Source organism: Myxine glutinosa, chromosome 4, assembly GCF_964187855.1.
Source record: "Myxine glutinosa chromosome 4, kmMyxGlut1.1, whole genome shotgun sequence".
Lineage (NCBI taxonomy): Eukaryota > Metazoa > Chordata > Myxini > Myxiniformes > Myxinidae > Myxine > Myxine glutinosa.
In genome coordinates this window covers 192478190-192496939 of record NC_136264.1, presented here as the reverse complement: position 1 = coordinate 192496939, position 18750 = coordinate 192478190, and the positions used below count along the sequence as shown (strand labels likewise).

Sequence of the window (18750 nt, the reverse complement as noted above, 5' to 3'; positions counted from 1 at the left end):
TCTGACCTCTGTCTTCAACAGATATGGGCCGCTGGTGGAAGTGCGGTTGGTAAGAGACTGGGAAACGCAACAGTCAAGAGGGTTCGGCTTTGTCACGTTTGCCAGCACAAAAGACGCCAGAGAGGCAGAGAAGAATTGGAATGGCAAGGATTTGGAGGGTCGGACCATAACAGTAGGGAAGGCATTTCGTAGGCGTCGAGAGGTCTACAGGAGAGGACAACTGGGCGGTAGTTTTGGTGGTGGCCGCAAGCAATATTATTATGGAGGCTCCCTGAGTTACGGCAGCTCCCGAAGGAAGGATTGGCAAAGTAGTGGCCGAGAAGGAGACCGCTATTCATGGGACTACAGGGACAAGTGGTCCCACCATAATTATTAGGGAAGTTCTGAGAAGTTGAAGCACTGAATGCGGTGGAGCCGCCGAGCCAAGATTCCTACACGGATTAACCGTGAACGCCGTTCCTAAAGGCGTCCATGTAGTGAACTTTCATGCACGGACTAACCGTGAACTCCACGTTCCTCAAGGCGCCCATGTAGAGAACTTTCCTGCACGGACTAACCGTGAACTCCACGTTCCTAAAGGCATCCATGTAGTGAATACTCGGCTTGGCCTCCCGGAAAAAGTGCTATCGAGTTGCTTAACTTTGGATCTTTGATCAACCCCTTAACCTTCATTCACAAGAAACTGACAGTCAAAGTCAGAGGGTCATGAGATGGAGTTTGATTTGGCAGGGACAATGTAGTTGCTGGTGCTTAGTCCAGAGTGAGTAATCTGGAGGGGTTGTGGTGAAATTTTGGTTGCTTTATTTTTAAGTGATAACTGTGCCCGGGGGGAACTGATAAGGTGGGGGGGTTGAGTTATCTGGTTTGTTTCTCCAAATTGGCCGGCAAAGAAAGTTTTCGCTGGGTTCAAACTTTCTTTCTTTAAGGGGGGGAGTGTTACATATTTATGTGAATGTATGTGAATTACCATTCAGGTCTTTGCTTATCCGTGTGTAGTATATTAAGGGTTGTTGTGGTTGGAGGGTCAGGAGCCCTTCTGAAATAGTGGCCGGAAACGGAAGTGACCGGAAACGGAAGAGGAAAAGACACGAGGAAAAAGGACGGGTATTCTTCTTCCTCGCCCCGCTCCGACGAATTGGGGGCTCGTCCAAATTACGATTTGCGGTTTCGCAATTGGGTCTACGTCCGGGATCTAAAATTGTATAACATAATAAAATAATAATATTTTATTAATTAAAATTTATTAATTAATTATTAATTGGTAAAAATTTTTGAGAAATTGGGGTAAAGTCTTGGGTGAAGGTTAACAGGTGTTAACGATAGACACCATGGCGTTTGTGGCACAGAACTTTGGGGTAACCCCGAGTGAGGCACAGTTCCGAGCGTTGCTAAAGTCGGACCTCTTGAAATTGGCCAAACATTTTAACTTGGAGGTCCGAACTAATTTGAGGAAGGCAGAGTTGCAGGCCACGGTGATACAATCTAAGGTGGGATTAGGAACATGGGACGAGTTAGCCTGGGAGTGGCTACCCGAAGAACCAGAAGATGTTGAGCTCCGGAAACTGGAGTTGCAATTACGGAGCCAGGAACGGATTAAAGAAGAAGAAAGGAAAGCAGAAAAGGAAAGAGCAGAGGAAGAAAGGAAAGCAGAAGAGAGGAGAGAAGAGAAGCAAGCAGAGGAAAGGAGAGTGGAACGAGAACTCCAGGAAAGGTTAAAAGAAGAAGAAAGGAAAGCAGAAGCGAGGAGAGAAGAGAAACAAGCAGAGGAAAGGAGAGTGGAACGAGAACTCCAGGAAAGGTTAAAAGAAGAAGAAAGGAAAGCAGAAAAGGAAAGAGCAGAAGAAGAAAGGAAAGCAGAAGCGAGGAGAGAAGAGAAACAAGCAGAGGAAAGGAGAGTGGAACGAGAACTCCAGGAAAGGTTAGCAGAAGAAGAAAGGAAAGCAGAAGCGAGGAGAGAAGAGAAACAAGCAGAGGAAAGGAGAGTGGAACGAGAACTCCAGGAAAGGTTAGAAGGGAGAAAAGCAGAGGAGAGGAGAGCTGCAAGGGACCTCGAAGCAGAGGAGAGAAAAGCGGAAAGGGAATTAAAGGAACGTGACATGGAGCTTCAGCAAGAAATCAAATTCAAGGAGCTGGAGTTAATGAGAGAACGGGGAGAGGCACCACCCTTGCTGACGGGGTCGACACCTAACCAGAAAACCTGGGATGTGGGCAGACATGTGAGGCTGGTTCCACCGTTCAGTGAAAAGGAAGTCGCGAAATTTTTTCCACACTTTGAGAAAGTGGCTCGACAATTAAACTGGCCGGAAGAGGCCTGGACCATACTCGTGCAAAGTGTGCTGGTGGGAAAAGCTCAAGAGATTTATTCGGCACTACCAATGGACCAATGTGCAGATTATGAGGTACTGAAGAAGCACATCCTCAAAGCCTATGAGTTGGTTCCGGAAGCTTACAGGCAAAAATTCAGGAATGCCAGGAAGAGGGAAAGTGAGACCCATGTGGAATTTGCCAGAGTGAAAGAAAACATGTTTGATCGGTGGTGTGAGTCAAAAGGAGTCGGGAAAGACTTCGAAACATTGCGTGACTTGATCCTGGTGGAGGAATTTCAGCAGTGTGTCCACGAGGACATCAAAGTGTACCTGCAGGAAAAGAAAGTACCAAAGTTGTGAGACGCAGCCACCATGGCAGATGATTATGCCTTAACCCACCGAATAGGGGTCCACGAACCTAACTCCTCACCTAGATCTCCGCAGGGGAGGTGGGGAACAGCAGGTGCGGAGAACGACCATACATGGCGGCGGCCTCGAGAGGATTATGGGGACAACGCGGATACCCCACCTGTTCGAAATCAGAGGGATGCGGGCCCAAGACAAACTTATAGTTCGGGGGGCCCGAGGCAGACCACGAGTTTTTCCTCCGGGCCTACTTGCGCTTTTTGCAAGAAACCTGGACACTTGATGTCCAGTTGTTACCGCATGAAAAGGGAAGACCCAGAGCGGAGTCCGACTATTACGACTCCAAATGCAATGGCCATTGTGAGAAATCGCCATCAAAAGGGTTACCAACCATTTATTTCAGAGGGGTTTGTGTCACGGGATGGAGCCTCGACTAACCGGAAACCGGTTAGGATATTGAGGGACACAGGGGCACATCAATCTTTAATGCTTGAAGGCATTTTGCCATGGTCCGAGGAGACGGCAACGGGGGATAGTGTTCGTTTACAGGGGATCGGGGGCGGTGTTAGTGCTCCCCTTCATGTCATCCATTTGGAGTCCGATTTGGTGTCAGGACCGGTCACCGTCGGTTTACAAGCCACGCTTCCTGTAGAGGGTGTATCTGTGGTTATCGGGAATGATTTGGCCGGGGGTCAAGTTTATGGTAACCTGAGGGTTGGTAAAGAGCCCAGCAGGGAAGATAACACCACACCAGCTCGTGATGGCGACAAAAGTGCCAAGTTATTTGTAGGGGGACTGAACTTCAAAACAGAGGAAGAAGTTCTGACCTCTGTCTTCAACAGATATGGGCCGCTGGTGGAAGTGCGGTTGGTAAGAGACTGGGAAACGCAACAGTCAAGAGGGTTCGGCTTTGTCACGTTTGCCAGCACAAAAGACGCCAGAGAGGCAGAGAAGAATTGGAATGGCAAGGATTTGGAGGGTCGGACCATAACAGTAGGGAAGGCATTTCGTAGGCGTCGAGAGGTCTACAGGAGAGGACAACTGGGCGGTAGTTTTGGTGGTGGCCGCAAGCAATATTATTATGGAGGCTCCCTGAGTTACGGCAGCTCCCGAAGGAAGGATTGGCAAAGTAGTGGCCGAGAAGGAGACCGCTATTCATGGGACTACAGGGACAAGTGGTCCCACCATAATTATTAGGGAAGTTCTGAGAAGTTGAAGCACTGAATGCGGTGGAGCCGCCGAGCCAAGATTCCTACACGGATTAACCGTGAACGCCGTTCCTAAAGGCGTCCATGTAGTGAACTTTCATGCACGGACTAACCGTGAACTCCACGTTCCTCAAGGCGCCCATGTAGAGAACTTTCCTGCACGGACTAACCGTGAACTCCACGTTCCTAAAGGCATCCATGTAGTGAATACTCGGCTTGGCCTCCCGGAAAAAGTGCTATCGAGTTGCTTAACTTTGGATCTTTGATCAACCCCTTAACCTTCATTCACAAGAAACTGACAGTCAAAGTCAGAGGGTCATGAGATGGAGTTTGATTTGGCAGGGACAATGTAGTTGCTGGTGCTTAGTCCAGAGTGAGTAATCTGGAGGGGTTGTGGTGAAATTTTGGTTGCTTTATTTTTAAGTGATAACTGTGCCCGGGGGGAACTGATAAGGTGGGGGGGTTGAGTTATCTGGTTTGTTTCTCCAAATTGGCCGGCAAAGAAAGTTTTCGCTGGGTTCAAACTTTCTTTCTTTAAGGGGGGGAGTGTTACATATTTATGTGAATGTATGTGAATTACCATTCAGGTCTTTGCTTATCCGTGTGTAGTATATTAAGGGTTGTTGTGGTTGGAGGGTCAGGAGCCCTTCTGAAATAGTGGCCGGAAACGGAAGTGACCGGAAACGGAAGAGGAAAAGACACGAGGAAAAAGGACAGGTATTCTTCTTCCTCGCCCCGCTCCGACGAAAGGGGGGATTGATTGAGCCGTGTGGAAAAGTGGCGTTCCCGAGCCTGTCTGGCGAGAGGAGTTACCGGGACGGATACCTGCCCGGTGGACGTCAAACTGTCGTGTGGCCGTGCACCGACCCAGCGTTTGGCGCCGTTCGCGACACCGTCTAAAAAGACGCGTACGGGTCGCCCGTTGGGGCCTAACACGCCTTGCAAGCGGCGTGGGGCTTTTGGCTTGCTTTCCCGTACCCGCTTCGCGTGGCCACGAGGGGCTGCAGCCGGGGTGCCTGGTAGCGGTACGATACCTGCCCGGTGGAAACACGTCCACCCGGGGTTCGTTCAACCGCCCGAGTGCGGCGACGCCGACCATCATCTTGGTCAGGAGGGGCCCAGAGACATTGTGCGGGACCGAGACCAAAAGGGGGTCGTGAGTACTCACCGGGACACACATATATAAGATGGCCATCTTAATCATAGGGAATTGATTGTGGATTGAGAATTGTTGATGGTTGTGTATTGTTGATTGCTCGGGGAAAATCTCCGTGGTTGTGTCATTGAAATTGTATGGTATCATTACCATTGAAATATATCCTTGAACATCAGTTGTCTCTCGGGTGAAATTCATATGGATTGCGTGGCGAAAGCGCATATATAATACAGCTTTCTGGCGAAGTTCCTCTCACGGTCCGGGGGTCACCGAGACCAGGTATTCACCGAGGGGACCACGTAACACATGCAATTTGGAAGTCTTCCCACATTTTTCCCCAAACATGCACATTTTCTCCTGTATTCCTTTGCGTGTGATTGCTCGATGTCCATACGCTCACGCCTTGGCTAAGACTCACTTTTGCTCTTAGTTTCCTATCATGTATGCACAATAGCCTCCTTAAGGTGAACAGTCATTGAGATGGCTTTCCCTAAAAGATGAGCAATTCTATTGACACACACACACACACACACACACACACACACACACACACACACACACACACACACACACACACACACACACACACCATATATTAATTTCATAAGTGTCTCAAGTGATTAAGGACACGGAACTGGAATTAGATGAGCTCTTGGGATAAAATGTGACTGAAGGCATTATTTTTAAGAATTTGGAATCTAAACCTCTGGAAACTGAACTAATATTAGGCCAAAAAGACCCTTCTTGCTCATTAATGACCTTTCTGGAGGGGTTATCTAACTTCCCTGCCCTGTATGAGTCTGGTGTCCAGTAGTTGCACATCAAACACTGTTTTCGACATTTCCATGCCCCTTGGGCAAGTTGGGATGGGAAATAAAGTGTAGCTATCAAAAAGCAACCCCACTGAAAATGTTCCTTTCGATCTGAAGAAAACATTTCAGATTCCATCCAAATTCTCCCAAAATTCAGGATCACTGCTCACCTCCACTCGTTCGTTCCTCTTTTTGCAGCCTGTGGAACCAACTTCAACATTCTCTTCAGTCCATTATTCCCTCCATGTCTTCAAGACAACTGTTCACTGACATCTGATGAGATCATCCCCAATCCAAAAGCCATGATCTTTTCTACCATTGTCCACCCTCACCAAGCCGTCCTCCTTCCAAATGTTCAGCTTTCCCTTCCTGACAGTTTGCTTCTTTATCCATCTTGTCCACCCCCTGTGTCCTCCCCGACCACACATTCTTCCCCACATCCCTTATTTGTCCAAGTCTCCCTGTATATTGTCCCTCATCCTTGCTGTTAGTGTTTCCCCATTCTTTTTCTACTTTTCCTTTTGTTCTGTTATGTCCTGATCCATTCTATTAATATGTTGCAGCCTCCTCCATGAGCCTCGACGTTGTATACTAAACATAAATCGATAAATTATCTTACTATAATTCACCAAATGTCCGTCCGTCTGTCCGTTCGTCTGTCTGTCTGTCTGTCTGTATGTCCGTCCGTCCGTTCCTTGGTACCGCAAAAACGACTGAACCTATCGCAACGATATTTTGGGTGGGTAATCCTGGGACCCCCTGGAGTAAAATAGGCTATATTGTTTTTCCAATTTCAGCTTTAGTCTCCAGCATTTTCAGGTTTGGACTCCCGCCTAGCGTTATTGTCCCACGTACCGTAAAAACGGCTGCACCGATCGCAACGATACACCTCCATGCCCGTGGGATTCCCACGGGTGACCACACTACTAATATGCATAAAGCAAGGAAGCAGCACAAACAACTTTTTTCCAAGTTTTTGGACATGACTCGGGCAGGGTTCAAGCAGGCCTGTAGCCAGCAGGAGCATCCAGACGGGGTGGAGTGAGGGGGCGGGGGGCAATTACATTCAAGAATGGCAGTTCCTTTAAAAAATGCATCAAAACAACTGGAGACGATGGTGCTTCTGCGAGAACACGCAAGAAAGGAGACGGTCAAATAAAATGTTACCTACTTATACCAGAGTCTTTAAGATATGTGGAACCTAATGATAAAAAGCAGAGTCAAAATCCTCGGGGAAAAAAAAAATATACACTACCCTTGATGCCTTTTACAGTTTACACCACTTATATACATTATCATGTGTTATACCTGAGACCATGGTCTTACATCAGTCCATGCGAAAGGGTCAAGGACTTTTTTGATGCTCACCTTTGTTATTTTTGTTCAGTCAGATTCTAGAGGGGGCAAAATTATACCGAGGGGGGCAATTTCCGCTCATGCCCTCCCCCTGTAGCTACGGGCCTGGGTTCAAACCCCCAGACTGAGAGAAGACAGTTCACCCATAATACCACCAGCAAGTCTGGGGTTTATTTTTTTTCCTCTTTCTCACCATGTTTGCTGTTCACGCATTATGAGCTGTAAGTAATGTGCCCTTCACTCGGAATGTGTCTCAGTACAACATGCTGCCAACAGATTGTAAATGGTAATGTTGTATTACCGTAAATGTTTGTTTGTTTTATAATACGATGCTCTTATTACATTGACTGTGTCACATAAACTATTCATTATCTCTAATTACGTATTCCAAAAAGCTGAATTATTAATTGTCCTGACAGTTGTGTGCAAAGGAACTCTTGGAGTGAGACCGACAAGGTAGTAGAGGTCAGAGAGAGGTTTGAGGATTGCCGTGTGGGGGGAGGGTAAATGAGGTACGCCACGTGCACAACCTGAGGCTGGATTTATATTGAAGGTGAGAGGAAGGAGTAGAAATCAATGTACGATCAAGGTCATTCCGATAGATTTGCCCATGAGTTCATTTAACGCATTTTGTGCAATGTGCAAATATAAATACTTGTTAATATCAGTAGGACCTCACAAATGTGCCACCTAGTGGTGTGGCAAGAGAAAGATGGCAGCATGGTGATCATTCTACCGACTCCTCTCTGGCCTTGCTCCCCCAGCCCTGTCTGTGCTCTGTCCCCGAAGTACTCCTACAGGTCGCACAAGATCTGTCAGCAACCCTCTTCTGGTGAAATTGCCAAAAATCAAGACTCTCTGCTCACCTTCACTCTTTCATTCCTCTTTTCTCCCACCTCTGGAACAAACTCCCCCACTCCCTTCAATCCCACTCCTCCCTCGAGGTCTTTAAAACAGCTGTTCACCACCATCTCTTACCTATGTCCATCCAAAACCTTGATCTTTTCTACCCCTCTTAATTCACTCCAGATCCACTTTTCTGAAATACCGACTTCTTTCCTGGCAATCCTAGCAGTGTCCATGTGTTTTATGCCTCCTCCCCCAAGCCCTCTCCCTACCACAGATCTTCCGATGTCCCTGCTCTCAAAAGTTGTCCTTGTGTGTTTCCACCTCTCTCCCCATCTTGTCTCCCGCTCCCTTTATTTCGTCTTATGTGTCCGTTTGTCGTTTTGTCATTAATGTTAGCTCTTACACGAGCCTCGATCTTGTATACAAAAAAAACCAAATCCAAAAAACAAACAGAAAACAACAGCGCTCAGAGCATGTAGTGCTCCTTGTATGGCCTCATTGAACTCGTCCTCAATCTCCACTGAGATCCTCACAAAGGTTCCTTCTTCTTTATCCGATACAAGAAGTAATCATATGGCTACTTGTCAGGAGAATACAAGGACATTGTAGGAGAATCTCCCAACCCGACTTCTGCAGCAGGGACTGCGCGCGATGATGGCGATGTTCCATTATCTTGGAGAAAACTCGTGCCATCCCACATCGATTCGGTTTCCCGGGTACACATCTTGATATAACATGCCCGATTCACAGATCGATCCCAGGGCACAGAATGATCAAACACGAGGCCACGGTGGGAGAAGAACACGATGTTCATCACATTCGGTGCTACCGAACAACAATGGGTCATATTCTCTCTTCGCTGTACGGAACTTTGCCTCCTCAACCAGAGATCAAATGAATGGACCCATGATTCATCAACCGCCAAGAAGCACTCCAGCCGGAACACGTCACCGTCACATTCCAAATAATACAGATGATTCCTGCGCATCAACTTGTTTAGGGCCAGATGATCATTATTGAACAGGTGATTATTGGAACACATTTTGCACAAATCCTCCTGTTCTGGTTTTCCCCTCGGCATGCACCTTACAGGGGAAATGCATGCTTCCTGTGCTGTCTAGGTACCTGGATGTCTAGCTATTACCTCTATTGCCTGGATTTATATCCAGGTAATTCCTCAGTACAGTTGCAAAATGTTTGCAAGCTTCTGAACATAATCCTCGGTCACAGGAGTTGATCGGCCTTCATGTGCAGGATCTTCACTGTCCTCATTACCAACCTGAATGACATTCACCCACCTCCGAACGGTTACACACCTAGGTGAATGGTGTCCCCAAGCGTCTGTTATTAGTTGATGAATCTCCAATGGAGGTTTTTCTAACATAACATGAAATTTTGCCAAAGCCAGCAACTATAAAACCACTATTGAAAGCTTTGACCTGAAATGGACAAATAGTGGGTTGCCCAGCTGGCACAGCTACATTAGACCAACGTTGGTTGTGGGTTGTCATTGCTGTGGTTGGACATACGCACATTGTATGAGTGTTTGTACGAACGACCAACGATGTATTGGATCACTTCTGGCTTTTAGACAGAAATACAGTCGGCTTTATGGATACCGACAACTTCCGGACAACGGCAGGCGTTAGTCTGTGTCGGTTCAACAATGGCTTTCAATAATGGCCCAGCAGAATGGCCAGTTGAGCCAACGTTGGTCCAACATAGCTGTGAAAGCTGGCTTGCTTCTATAGGCACGTGACAATCTGGGGTGGGGGAGAGGGGGCAGGTGTTGGCAGAAAAGGGAAGTTGAAAGACTTTGGAAAAATGAAAATAGAATAATCAACAGGCGACTAATGAGTCTGAAATGAGGAAGCAGCGGGTATTGTGCCTTGGTTTTTTGTCAAGGGACTCTAATGATTTCCGGGGCTTCAGACTCCACTACATTAGGGGTATGAGATTGGACGACATCAGGAGAGAGCCACATTCCATGCGATTGCTTCAAAATGTCAGATGAGTCACTAAAGAGTGTTGAGAGATTACCTCTGGCTAGTGGCGACTCGTAATAATGGGCTAGGTGACCCATCTGTAGTTCCGACAAAACAGTATAAAAATGTAAAATAATTAAATAATGTGTTACTCACAACCAGTTCTCCAACATTTAAGAGGGAGTTCAATGGGCCAAGGCCAAGAGGTCAAGATAAGCCCAAGAAGATAGCCCTCTTAAAGTCTCTTAAAGCTTGTGTTAAACATCATGCCTGGTTTTTGGAGGGGCAGGAAACATCTTGCTATAATTCACCAAATGTCCATCCATTTGTCTGTCCATCCATCTGTCTGTCCATCCGTCCGTTCCCAGGTACTGCAAAAACGGCTGAACCGATCGCAACGATATTTTGGGTGGGTAATCCTGGAACACTCTGGAGTAAAATAGGCTATATTGTTTTTCCAATTTCAGCTTTGGTCTCCAGCATTTTCAGGTTTGGACTCCCGCCTAACGTTATTGTCCCGGGTACCGCAAAAACGGCTGCACCGATCGCAACGATACACCTCCATGCCCATGGGATTCCCATGGGTGACCCCACTAATTCCTATAATGCAAGTCTATGAACAGGCTTTATGCATGTCGACTACCCCGGCGTAGCATAGACCCCACCTTATCTGATTTGGGAATAGTGAGGCTTGCATTGTGAAAGGGAGGGACAAGGCCGATCAGCCCACTTTACTATTCGCTGCCACTGCCAGCTCGCTGCCACCCCTAACATCACCGGCAGGCTTTGGAGGCCATTTTGGAGAGAGGGTTGGCTTATTTTCACAGGTTTACTTTGTAAGTACAGCTCATCCAATAGCTGCTGAACGTATCACCTCCGCCACTGAAGGTGGACGGAGGTTACGTATTCACCCCTGTTTGTCTGTCTGTCTGTCTGTGAGCAGAATATCTCAAAAGTTGTGGACGGATTCGGATGAAACTTGGTGGACTGGTTGGGTGTGTGATAAGGACAAATTGTTTCGATTTTTTTTTCTTTTGTATACAAGATCGAGGCTCGTGTAACTTTTGATGATGATTCAGATTTTTTTTTGAGATGAAGATTCAGATAATATAATTTTTTGAGTGCTTCTTCACCATTGAGAAATAAGGCCAAAATCGATATATTTCATGATATTTAAAAAGTTGTGGACGAGTTATGACCAAACTTGTTGGATGAGTTGTGTAGGTCATAAGAACGAGTCGATTAGATTTTGGTTCAGGTCCGGCTCATGTTCCGGCTGATCAGTGGGATACAAAACGTAAACTGTTCAGCTAGGCAGAGGTATGCTCTCTACCGAGTGCCGGTCTAGTTTTTATGCTGTTACTTGTGAAAATGGAAGATTTTTCAGGTATATTGGTTGGTCTTGTGCGTTATTACTTGACGGAAAAAATTCCAGCAAGTATGTTGGTTGGTTGGTTTGTCTGTATGTCTGTTTGTCTGTCTGTCTGTTTGTGCGCAATACTACGTCTACATCGTTGCACATAGCATCGCCATACTTATATTAACACATATTTGCCTTGCCCGGGAATAGACTGTGCCCAATTTTTAACTCTCTAGGCCCAAGGTTAAGCTCAAGGTCACCCAATCAAAGTCACCCAATCATTTGCGCCTCCCAATTGAAGCCCCACCCTCAGGGCGGGTACCATTGCTAGTAATATATAATGGCGATACAACAATTTTTTCCGCTTTGCTTTGAAGAACGGGAATGAAGGGGGAGGAGCCTATTAATATGTCTGGTTGAAGGTTTTGGGTGGTGAGGAGGCTTGAAGCCAGATTTTAATCTTACAGCCGCCATGTTGGTGCTCGCCATCACTGTGATGCGAAGCGAAAGACGTCTCAGAGCTGTCACATTCACAATCGCTATGTCGTATGTACTCCCGATACATTTTTCCTTCATTGTAAAAACTACCAAGTCAACAGATAAAAGGATTTTGAGCCGATAGGTGTTACGGCCTTGGCAAGATCGATGGAGACAGCGATCTCTTAGCTTATACACCGCCCAAATAGCTATGTGGAATCCTCTCATGTAGAGATTAAACCCACGTCGTTTGAACTTTGGCAGAGGTCATTATTTACTTTTAATGGTTCAAAATGGCCAATAAAAAAGTACATTCTGGCAAGTCATCGGTCTCTGACCAATTTTTCATTCTGTCTGTCTGTATGTCAGTCACCTACAGGTCACAATTTTCAACCGATCTTCAGGAAACTTCACCAAATGGTGGACTTGGTCATAAGCAAGAAGCCTATTGTTTTTTTGTTCAAAACGTCAATAGGTCAACATAGGCCAAAGGTCACCAACTTTGTCGAATTTCTAAAATCCTCAATTTATTGTCATCCAATTGTCTTGAAATGTAAAGAAGATTTGCATATCTGGTCACTGAATTCAACCACCAACTATTTTTGAGGTCAACATAGGCCAAGAGGTCAACATAGGCCAAATTTCTAAACTCAATTTTCATCCGATTAACTTGAAATCTGAAGAGCATTTGCATATCTGGTCACTGAATTCAACCCCCAACTATTTTTGAGGTCAACATAGGCCAAAAGGTCATCATAGACCAATAGATCAACATAGGCCAAAAGGTCAACATAGGCCAAATTTCTAAAATCCTCCATTTTCATCTGATTGACTTGAAATTTTAAGAGGATTTGCATACCAGGTCAATGAATTCAATGGCCAATTATTTTTGAGGTCATAATAGGCCAACAATTTATTTTAAGGATTTCGCAAGTATCATGCTATGCTTGACATATTTCTTGTTTTTTATTTTGTTTGATTTGAAAGAAGGTTATTTGAGAACAAAACGTTTCTCATTTGAAGAATGCTGCATAGTGGTTGACCATCAATGAACGTTAACCTTGCCTCAACAAAACAAGCTTACAATTTCTGATTACGTGACCAAGGATATCACATTGCATGATAATTCCTCTGCTTTGCTCTATAATACATGGGTAGAGGGGGTGCAGGTGCTTGTTTCGTTATTTATCTGTTAAAACAAGAACCTGGGAACTTACTGGGATTTGCACCTTTGGATTTAATGGCGTCTTTTCAGATTATAAGAGAGATTGATTTTTAACCTTTTGGTGTTGACCCGGCACGAGAAGGATAACGACGGAAAAGTATGCCGGGGGACTATATAATTAAAATTATTGATCAGAGAATGGCATTTTTGGAGAAGATAAAAAGATGGTGATACAGCATGGGTTAGAACCTTTCTCCTATTTGGAGTCGATGCTTCCTGCTGGGCTTGCCTGGCTGTCACTTCCTGCGATTGCTTGCCTTGGTGAGAGAGAAGACTGTGAATGTGGATGCAAAGAAGCTCAGCAAGTCTTGCTGGCCCTGGGCAGACTGCACAATCTACCGGGCACAGTTGAGTTCAGGGTAGTAGCATCTTCTTCCACTTTTATGCTCTCGAGGTTTTTAACTGTTCATGGACTTTGGCCTGACTCAACTCCTGCCTTTGTCATGAGCAACACTGCTGCAGCTCCTCAATAAACGACATATCCTCACACTCTGTCGATAATCTGCAGAACTCAAAATAGTATTCAGTTTTTTAAATCCCTCACCATTGCAGTTGGTAATTGCTTGTGCATTCCCATATCTGCCACGCGGTGTGTTCTTGTTAGCAACCGAGCCGAGCATCATGCCGCGTTCCCCCTCGCTGCTGGAATCCTGAATCCTGCTCGATGCTTCAACGATCGCACAGCGCTGTGAGGCCTCACCCTTGAGACCAGATGCAAAGCAACATATTGATAGTGAAATGGAAAATGTATTAAAATAAAACTTTAACATCTTTTCGACCGACTCCTAGAATAGCTCAGCGTGTGTTTGTGTGTGCATGCTCGATTATATATTTAATTTATTGCACATTTTACTTGCTGTCACACCATGAACCTGCCTAAGCTTTGTTGCACTGGAAATTGTCTTGTCTGTTTCCTATCCCCTCCTTCCCCCCACACACTGTTCTCACAATAGGCTATGGTCAACTATAAAGGCCTGAACGATGTGTTTTCACATGAAAGTTTGGCTATGATGTCGCAAAGCCATTTTCTCTACAGAGGAAACTTTCCACGACTCTGCATGCTCAAGCTTTGCACTGTTTTTCATAAATAGACTCCGTTGCATAATCGTTTTTTTTCACTAGCGAACATAACATGGTGCCTAATCCTTTTTTTTCAGTAGCGAACATAACATCATGCCATTGTGACGTCACTCTGGCATTCACAGCAAGGTGTGTATGAGACCCCAGAGGGTTTTAAAGCTCCATTTTAGAGCCTGTCTTATGCCTTTGCTCGAGCTGTTGTTCCCTGATGCTCCAGGTGCTGCTCCGTTTGTTCCGCTGTGCTGCTTCTCCAGTTTTTTTTTTTTTGCGGGTTCTACAGCTGTCAGGTTCATAATCCAATAATACTCCGAGCGTTAGGTGATCTTGATGTTGCTCAACATTTTGCTCAACAGATCTCCTCAAATGATCTATTATGATAGACAGTTTTATTGGATAACAAACAAACAAATAAACAACTTCAAATCTTCCTTTGGCAAACTATTTTGTCAAAGACGATCAGCCTCTGGCAGGTTTATTTCCTCTCGGCTTGTTGGCACACACACACCTTCCAACGCTCATGGAGAAACGTAAATGATATCTCTGATATGTTTGCATACCAGATCACTGATATATACCAGGTCATAGCAGGATATCTCTGATTTGTATCTTGGCCTAATGCTGGTGTTCCTCAGGGGTTTGTGTTGGGTCCAATATTGTTCTTGTTGTACATAAATGATCTTCCTGATTGGATTCTTTCTCAGTTATGCATTTACGCAGATGCCTCAACACTGCATACTACCTACGCAGGAACATTGTCTCGTCTTACCCGTGACCATGCCAGTAGGACTCTCAATTAGGATCTTGAGAGTGTGAGAAAACTGGAGAAAAGACTGACTTGTTACTTTCAACCAGAAAAACACCCACTCGTTACCTGCGCCAGCAAAGGTGGATGGAGATTATGTTTTCACCCCTGTCTGTCTGTTTGTTTGTGTGTGAACAAGATATCTCAAAAGGTTGTTGACTGATTCGGCCGAAATTTGGCAGAGATGTAGCGTATGTGACAAGGACGAAATGATTCGATTTTGGTGAAGATCCGCATTCGGATCTGGCTGGTGGATTTTTTTAAAAAGTGATTCTTCACCATTGGGAGATGGGGCCAAAAACGATACATAGCAGGATATCTCAAAAAGCTGTGGACGGATTTGGACGAAACTCGGTGGAGAGGTTGTGTGTGTGGAAGTGTGTGTGTATCATACCTGGAACCTCTCTCTTTTTTTTGTATACAGAACCGAGGCTCGTGTAAGAGTTAACACATTGAACATGAAAACATGCACAGACACATAAAACACACAATAAAGGGAGCAGGAGACAAGAGGAGGAGAGAGAGGGAAGCACACAAGCACAAAAACAGTAGAGAACAGGGACGTCGGTAGATCTGTGGAAGGGAGAGGGCTGGGGGAGGAGGGAAGGGTACATGGTATAAAGCAAATGAACACGACTAGGAGTTTCAGGAAAGAAGTTGGAGATTGAAAGATGCAGATTTGGGGTGTTTTAACGGGGGTAGAAAAGATCAAGGTTTGGGAAGGGGGAAGATAAGAGATGGTGAACAGCTGTTTCAAAGACCTGGAGGGAGGAGAGGGATTGAAGAGAGTGTGGGAGTTTGTTCCAGAGGCGGGAGAAAAGAGGAATGAAGGAGTGAAGGTGAGCAGAGAGTCTTGATTTTGGCAGTTTCACCAGAAGAGGGTTGCTGGCAGATCCAGTGCGTCCTGCAGGAATATTTGGGGGACAGCAGTAGTGTAATAATGTTGCTTCTGGGACACCTCCGTTTAACATGTGAAATCCCTATCTAATGTCATTTACCCCCTTGTCTTTTTCAAAAATCATAAACACCTCTATTTCTCCCACCCTCATCTTTATGAACCTTTTGTCTGTAGTACCTATCCTTAATGTTGTTCATTAGACCACTCAAACACTACAAATATTTGTTTTCTCTTATAGACCTATCATCCTTCTTCTACATATCATCTGGCAGATTAATCTTTGACCCATTCCCTCCCTCATTGCCCCTAAACACCTATATTTCTCTCACCCTGTTCTTTACGAACCTTCTAACCTTTTGACATGTTATCCTTATTCATTAGACCACTTAAACACCTGTGATCCTTCTGACCTCATGGACCTTTTAACCTTTTACTCTTAATATCATCTGGTGAATATAACCCACTCAAACAACGACCCTACAAATATTTGTTTATGCGTGGGAAATAATTTAATTCTCCTACAACTCTCTTCACCATCTAATATATTAACAAAAAATATGTTTGAGTTTGGTTCTTTATTAAGATATTTTAACTGAGCTAAGATAAAATGGTAAACCTCCCTCAATGTTCTTGTTTGAGCGCCTCCAGTGCCACATACCATTTTTTGGTAAACCACGCCCATTTTTTACTAAGCCCCGCCCACTTTTTGTTAAGCCACGCCCACTTTTTACTAAGCCCCGCCCACTTTTGCTAAGTCCCACCCACTTTATAAACTCTTCAGCATTGTATCATTTCCAGGTAATACATTACATCATTTTCAGGGAATTTCCATCACATCATTTCCAGTTAAGACACGCCCAGGGAATTTCCACAGGAAGACACACCCAGTCCTTATAAAAGGCACAGACCACACAGGCTTTTTCAAACACGCTTTCTGCTTCACTTGAGAATGGACTACTATGCCGAAATGGAATGGGATAACTTTGCTATTCCATGGAGTCCTACTACCTGTGTAGAACTCAACCTTCAGATTGATGAACTGGACTCGAACCTCTTATCAATGGAGGTAAGTTTGTTTATTTATTTATTTATTTATTTAATTTTTTTTTTTTTTTTTTTTTTTTTTTTTTTAAAGATGAGACTCGTGTAAGAGTTAACAAAGTTTATTTTAATATTCATAGAGCTTGATTTATACAAATAAAAAATATTGTATTAAATTAATACATTGTTATTTTCTTTCACAGGAAATTGTATCTGAGATACGAAATGAAAATTCTGCTTTTAACACAACTTGGGATGAAGTTATTTTTTTGTTTGAAGACATTTTGAACAACCAAGACCCCCAGAACGAGTTCTACCTTGATGACCCAGCCAAAGAGTTATACCTTGGAGATCCACAAAATCCTGAAAAAGAGTTTTACCATGATGATACTTGTTGTGAGTTATCAAAACAAAACCCACTGAACAAGTTCTACCTTGATGAGCCAGAATACAAGTCATACATTGGAGACCCACAAATTTCTGAAAATTGGGAAAGGAGAGTTCTCCCTGATGGTCCGCAGTTATACTATGTGAGACACATCATAGAAACCCTAAAAAATTGGGCAAGGAGAGTTCTCCCTGATGGTCCGCAGTTATACTATGTGAGACACATCATAGAAACCCTAAAAAATTGGGCAAGGAGAGTTCTCCCTGATGGTCCGCAGTTATACTATGTGAGACACATCATAGAAACCCTAAAAAATTGGGCAAGGAGAGTTCTCCCTGATGGTCCGCAGTTATACTATGTGAGACACATCATAGAAACCCTAAAAAATTGTGAAATGGGAATTCTCCCTGATGGTCCGCAGTTATACTATGTGAGACACATCATAGAAACCCTAAAAAATTGGGAAAGGGAAGTTTTCCCTGATGGTCCGCAGTTATACTATGTGAGACTTATCACGGAAACCCCCAATATTTCTGAAAATTGTGGTTTTACCTTGGGGACTTGGAAAGATGGTTATATTTTTGGAGACTCGGAATGGGGGTTTTGTTTTGATGACTCGGAATGTGATACCTATCTTGGAGGCTCAACAGGAATGTGGTTATACCTTGGGAACTTGGAAAGTTGGTTTTATTTTGGAGACTCTACCTGTGGGGTTCCTCTTGGAGACTCTTTGGATTCTAAAGCAATGAACAATGTTCTTTATTTAATGACGCTTGATTTAAGCAATATCAAGAAAGTTCGAGGAAGAAAATGCTGGAAAATTCTTTCTTCCCATTTCTACTTCTTCAAACTTAAAAGCCTTGAAAGACAGAATTGGAGGAAGAGGAAAAAAAAAGAAAGAAATACGTATTTAAAAAAGAAGAAAAGAAAGATTATGTTAGGGTTTGGGTGGGATTTTGAATGTGAGGGTTAGGGATGGGGTTGGGTTAGGGTTGGGATTTTGAATGTGAGGGTTAGGGTTGGGGTTGGGTTAGGGATGGGGTTGGGTTAGGGATGGGGTTGGGTTAGGGATGGGTTGGGTTAGGGTTGGGATTTTGAATGTGAGGGTTAGGGTTGGGGTTGGGTTAGGGATGGGATTGGGTTAGGGTTGGGATTTTGAATGTGAGGGTTAGGGATGGGTTGGGTTAGGGATGGGGTTGGGTTAGGGATGGGGTTGGGTTAGGGTTGGGGTTGGGTTAGGGATGGGGTTGGGTTAGGGATGGGGTTGGGTTAGGGATGGGGTTGGGTTAGGGATGGGGTTGGGTTAGGGATGGGGTTGGGTTAGGGATGGGTTGGGTTAGGGATGGGTTTGGGTTGGGGATGGGGTTGGGTTAGGGCTTGGGTTGGGTTAGGGTTTGTATATTATTATGACTCACTCGCACATACACACACACACAAAAGT

General features: G+C 44.7%; 1 protein-coding gene across 1 annotated transcript in view; it reads left to right on the top strand.

The window, feature by feature from the left end:
• The first annotated feature begins 16716 nt into the window (after positions 1-16716).
• LOC144891667 (uncharacterized) overlaps positions 16717-18750 on the top strand; it is an 89646-nt gene continuing 87612 nt past the window's right edge. The window contains exons 1-2 of the mRNA XM_078775342.1: positions 16717-16946; positions 17125-18215. Of these exons, the coding sequence (XP_078631468.1) occupies positions 16830-16946; positions 17125-18215 (1208 nt within the window). The 5' untranslated portion in view covers positions 16717-16829. The remainder of the gene's footprint in view (positions 16947-17124; positions 18216-18750) is intronic.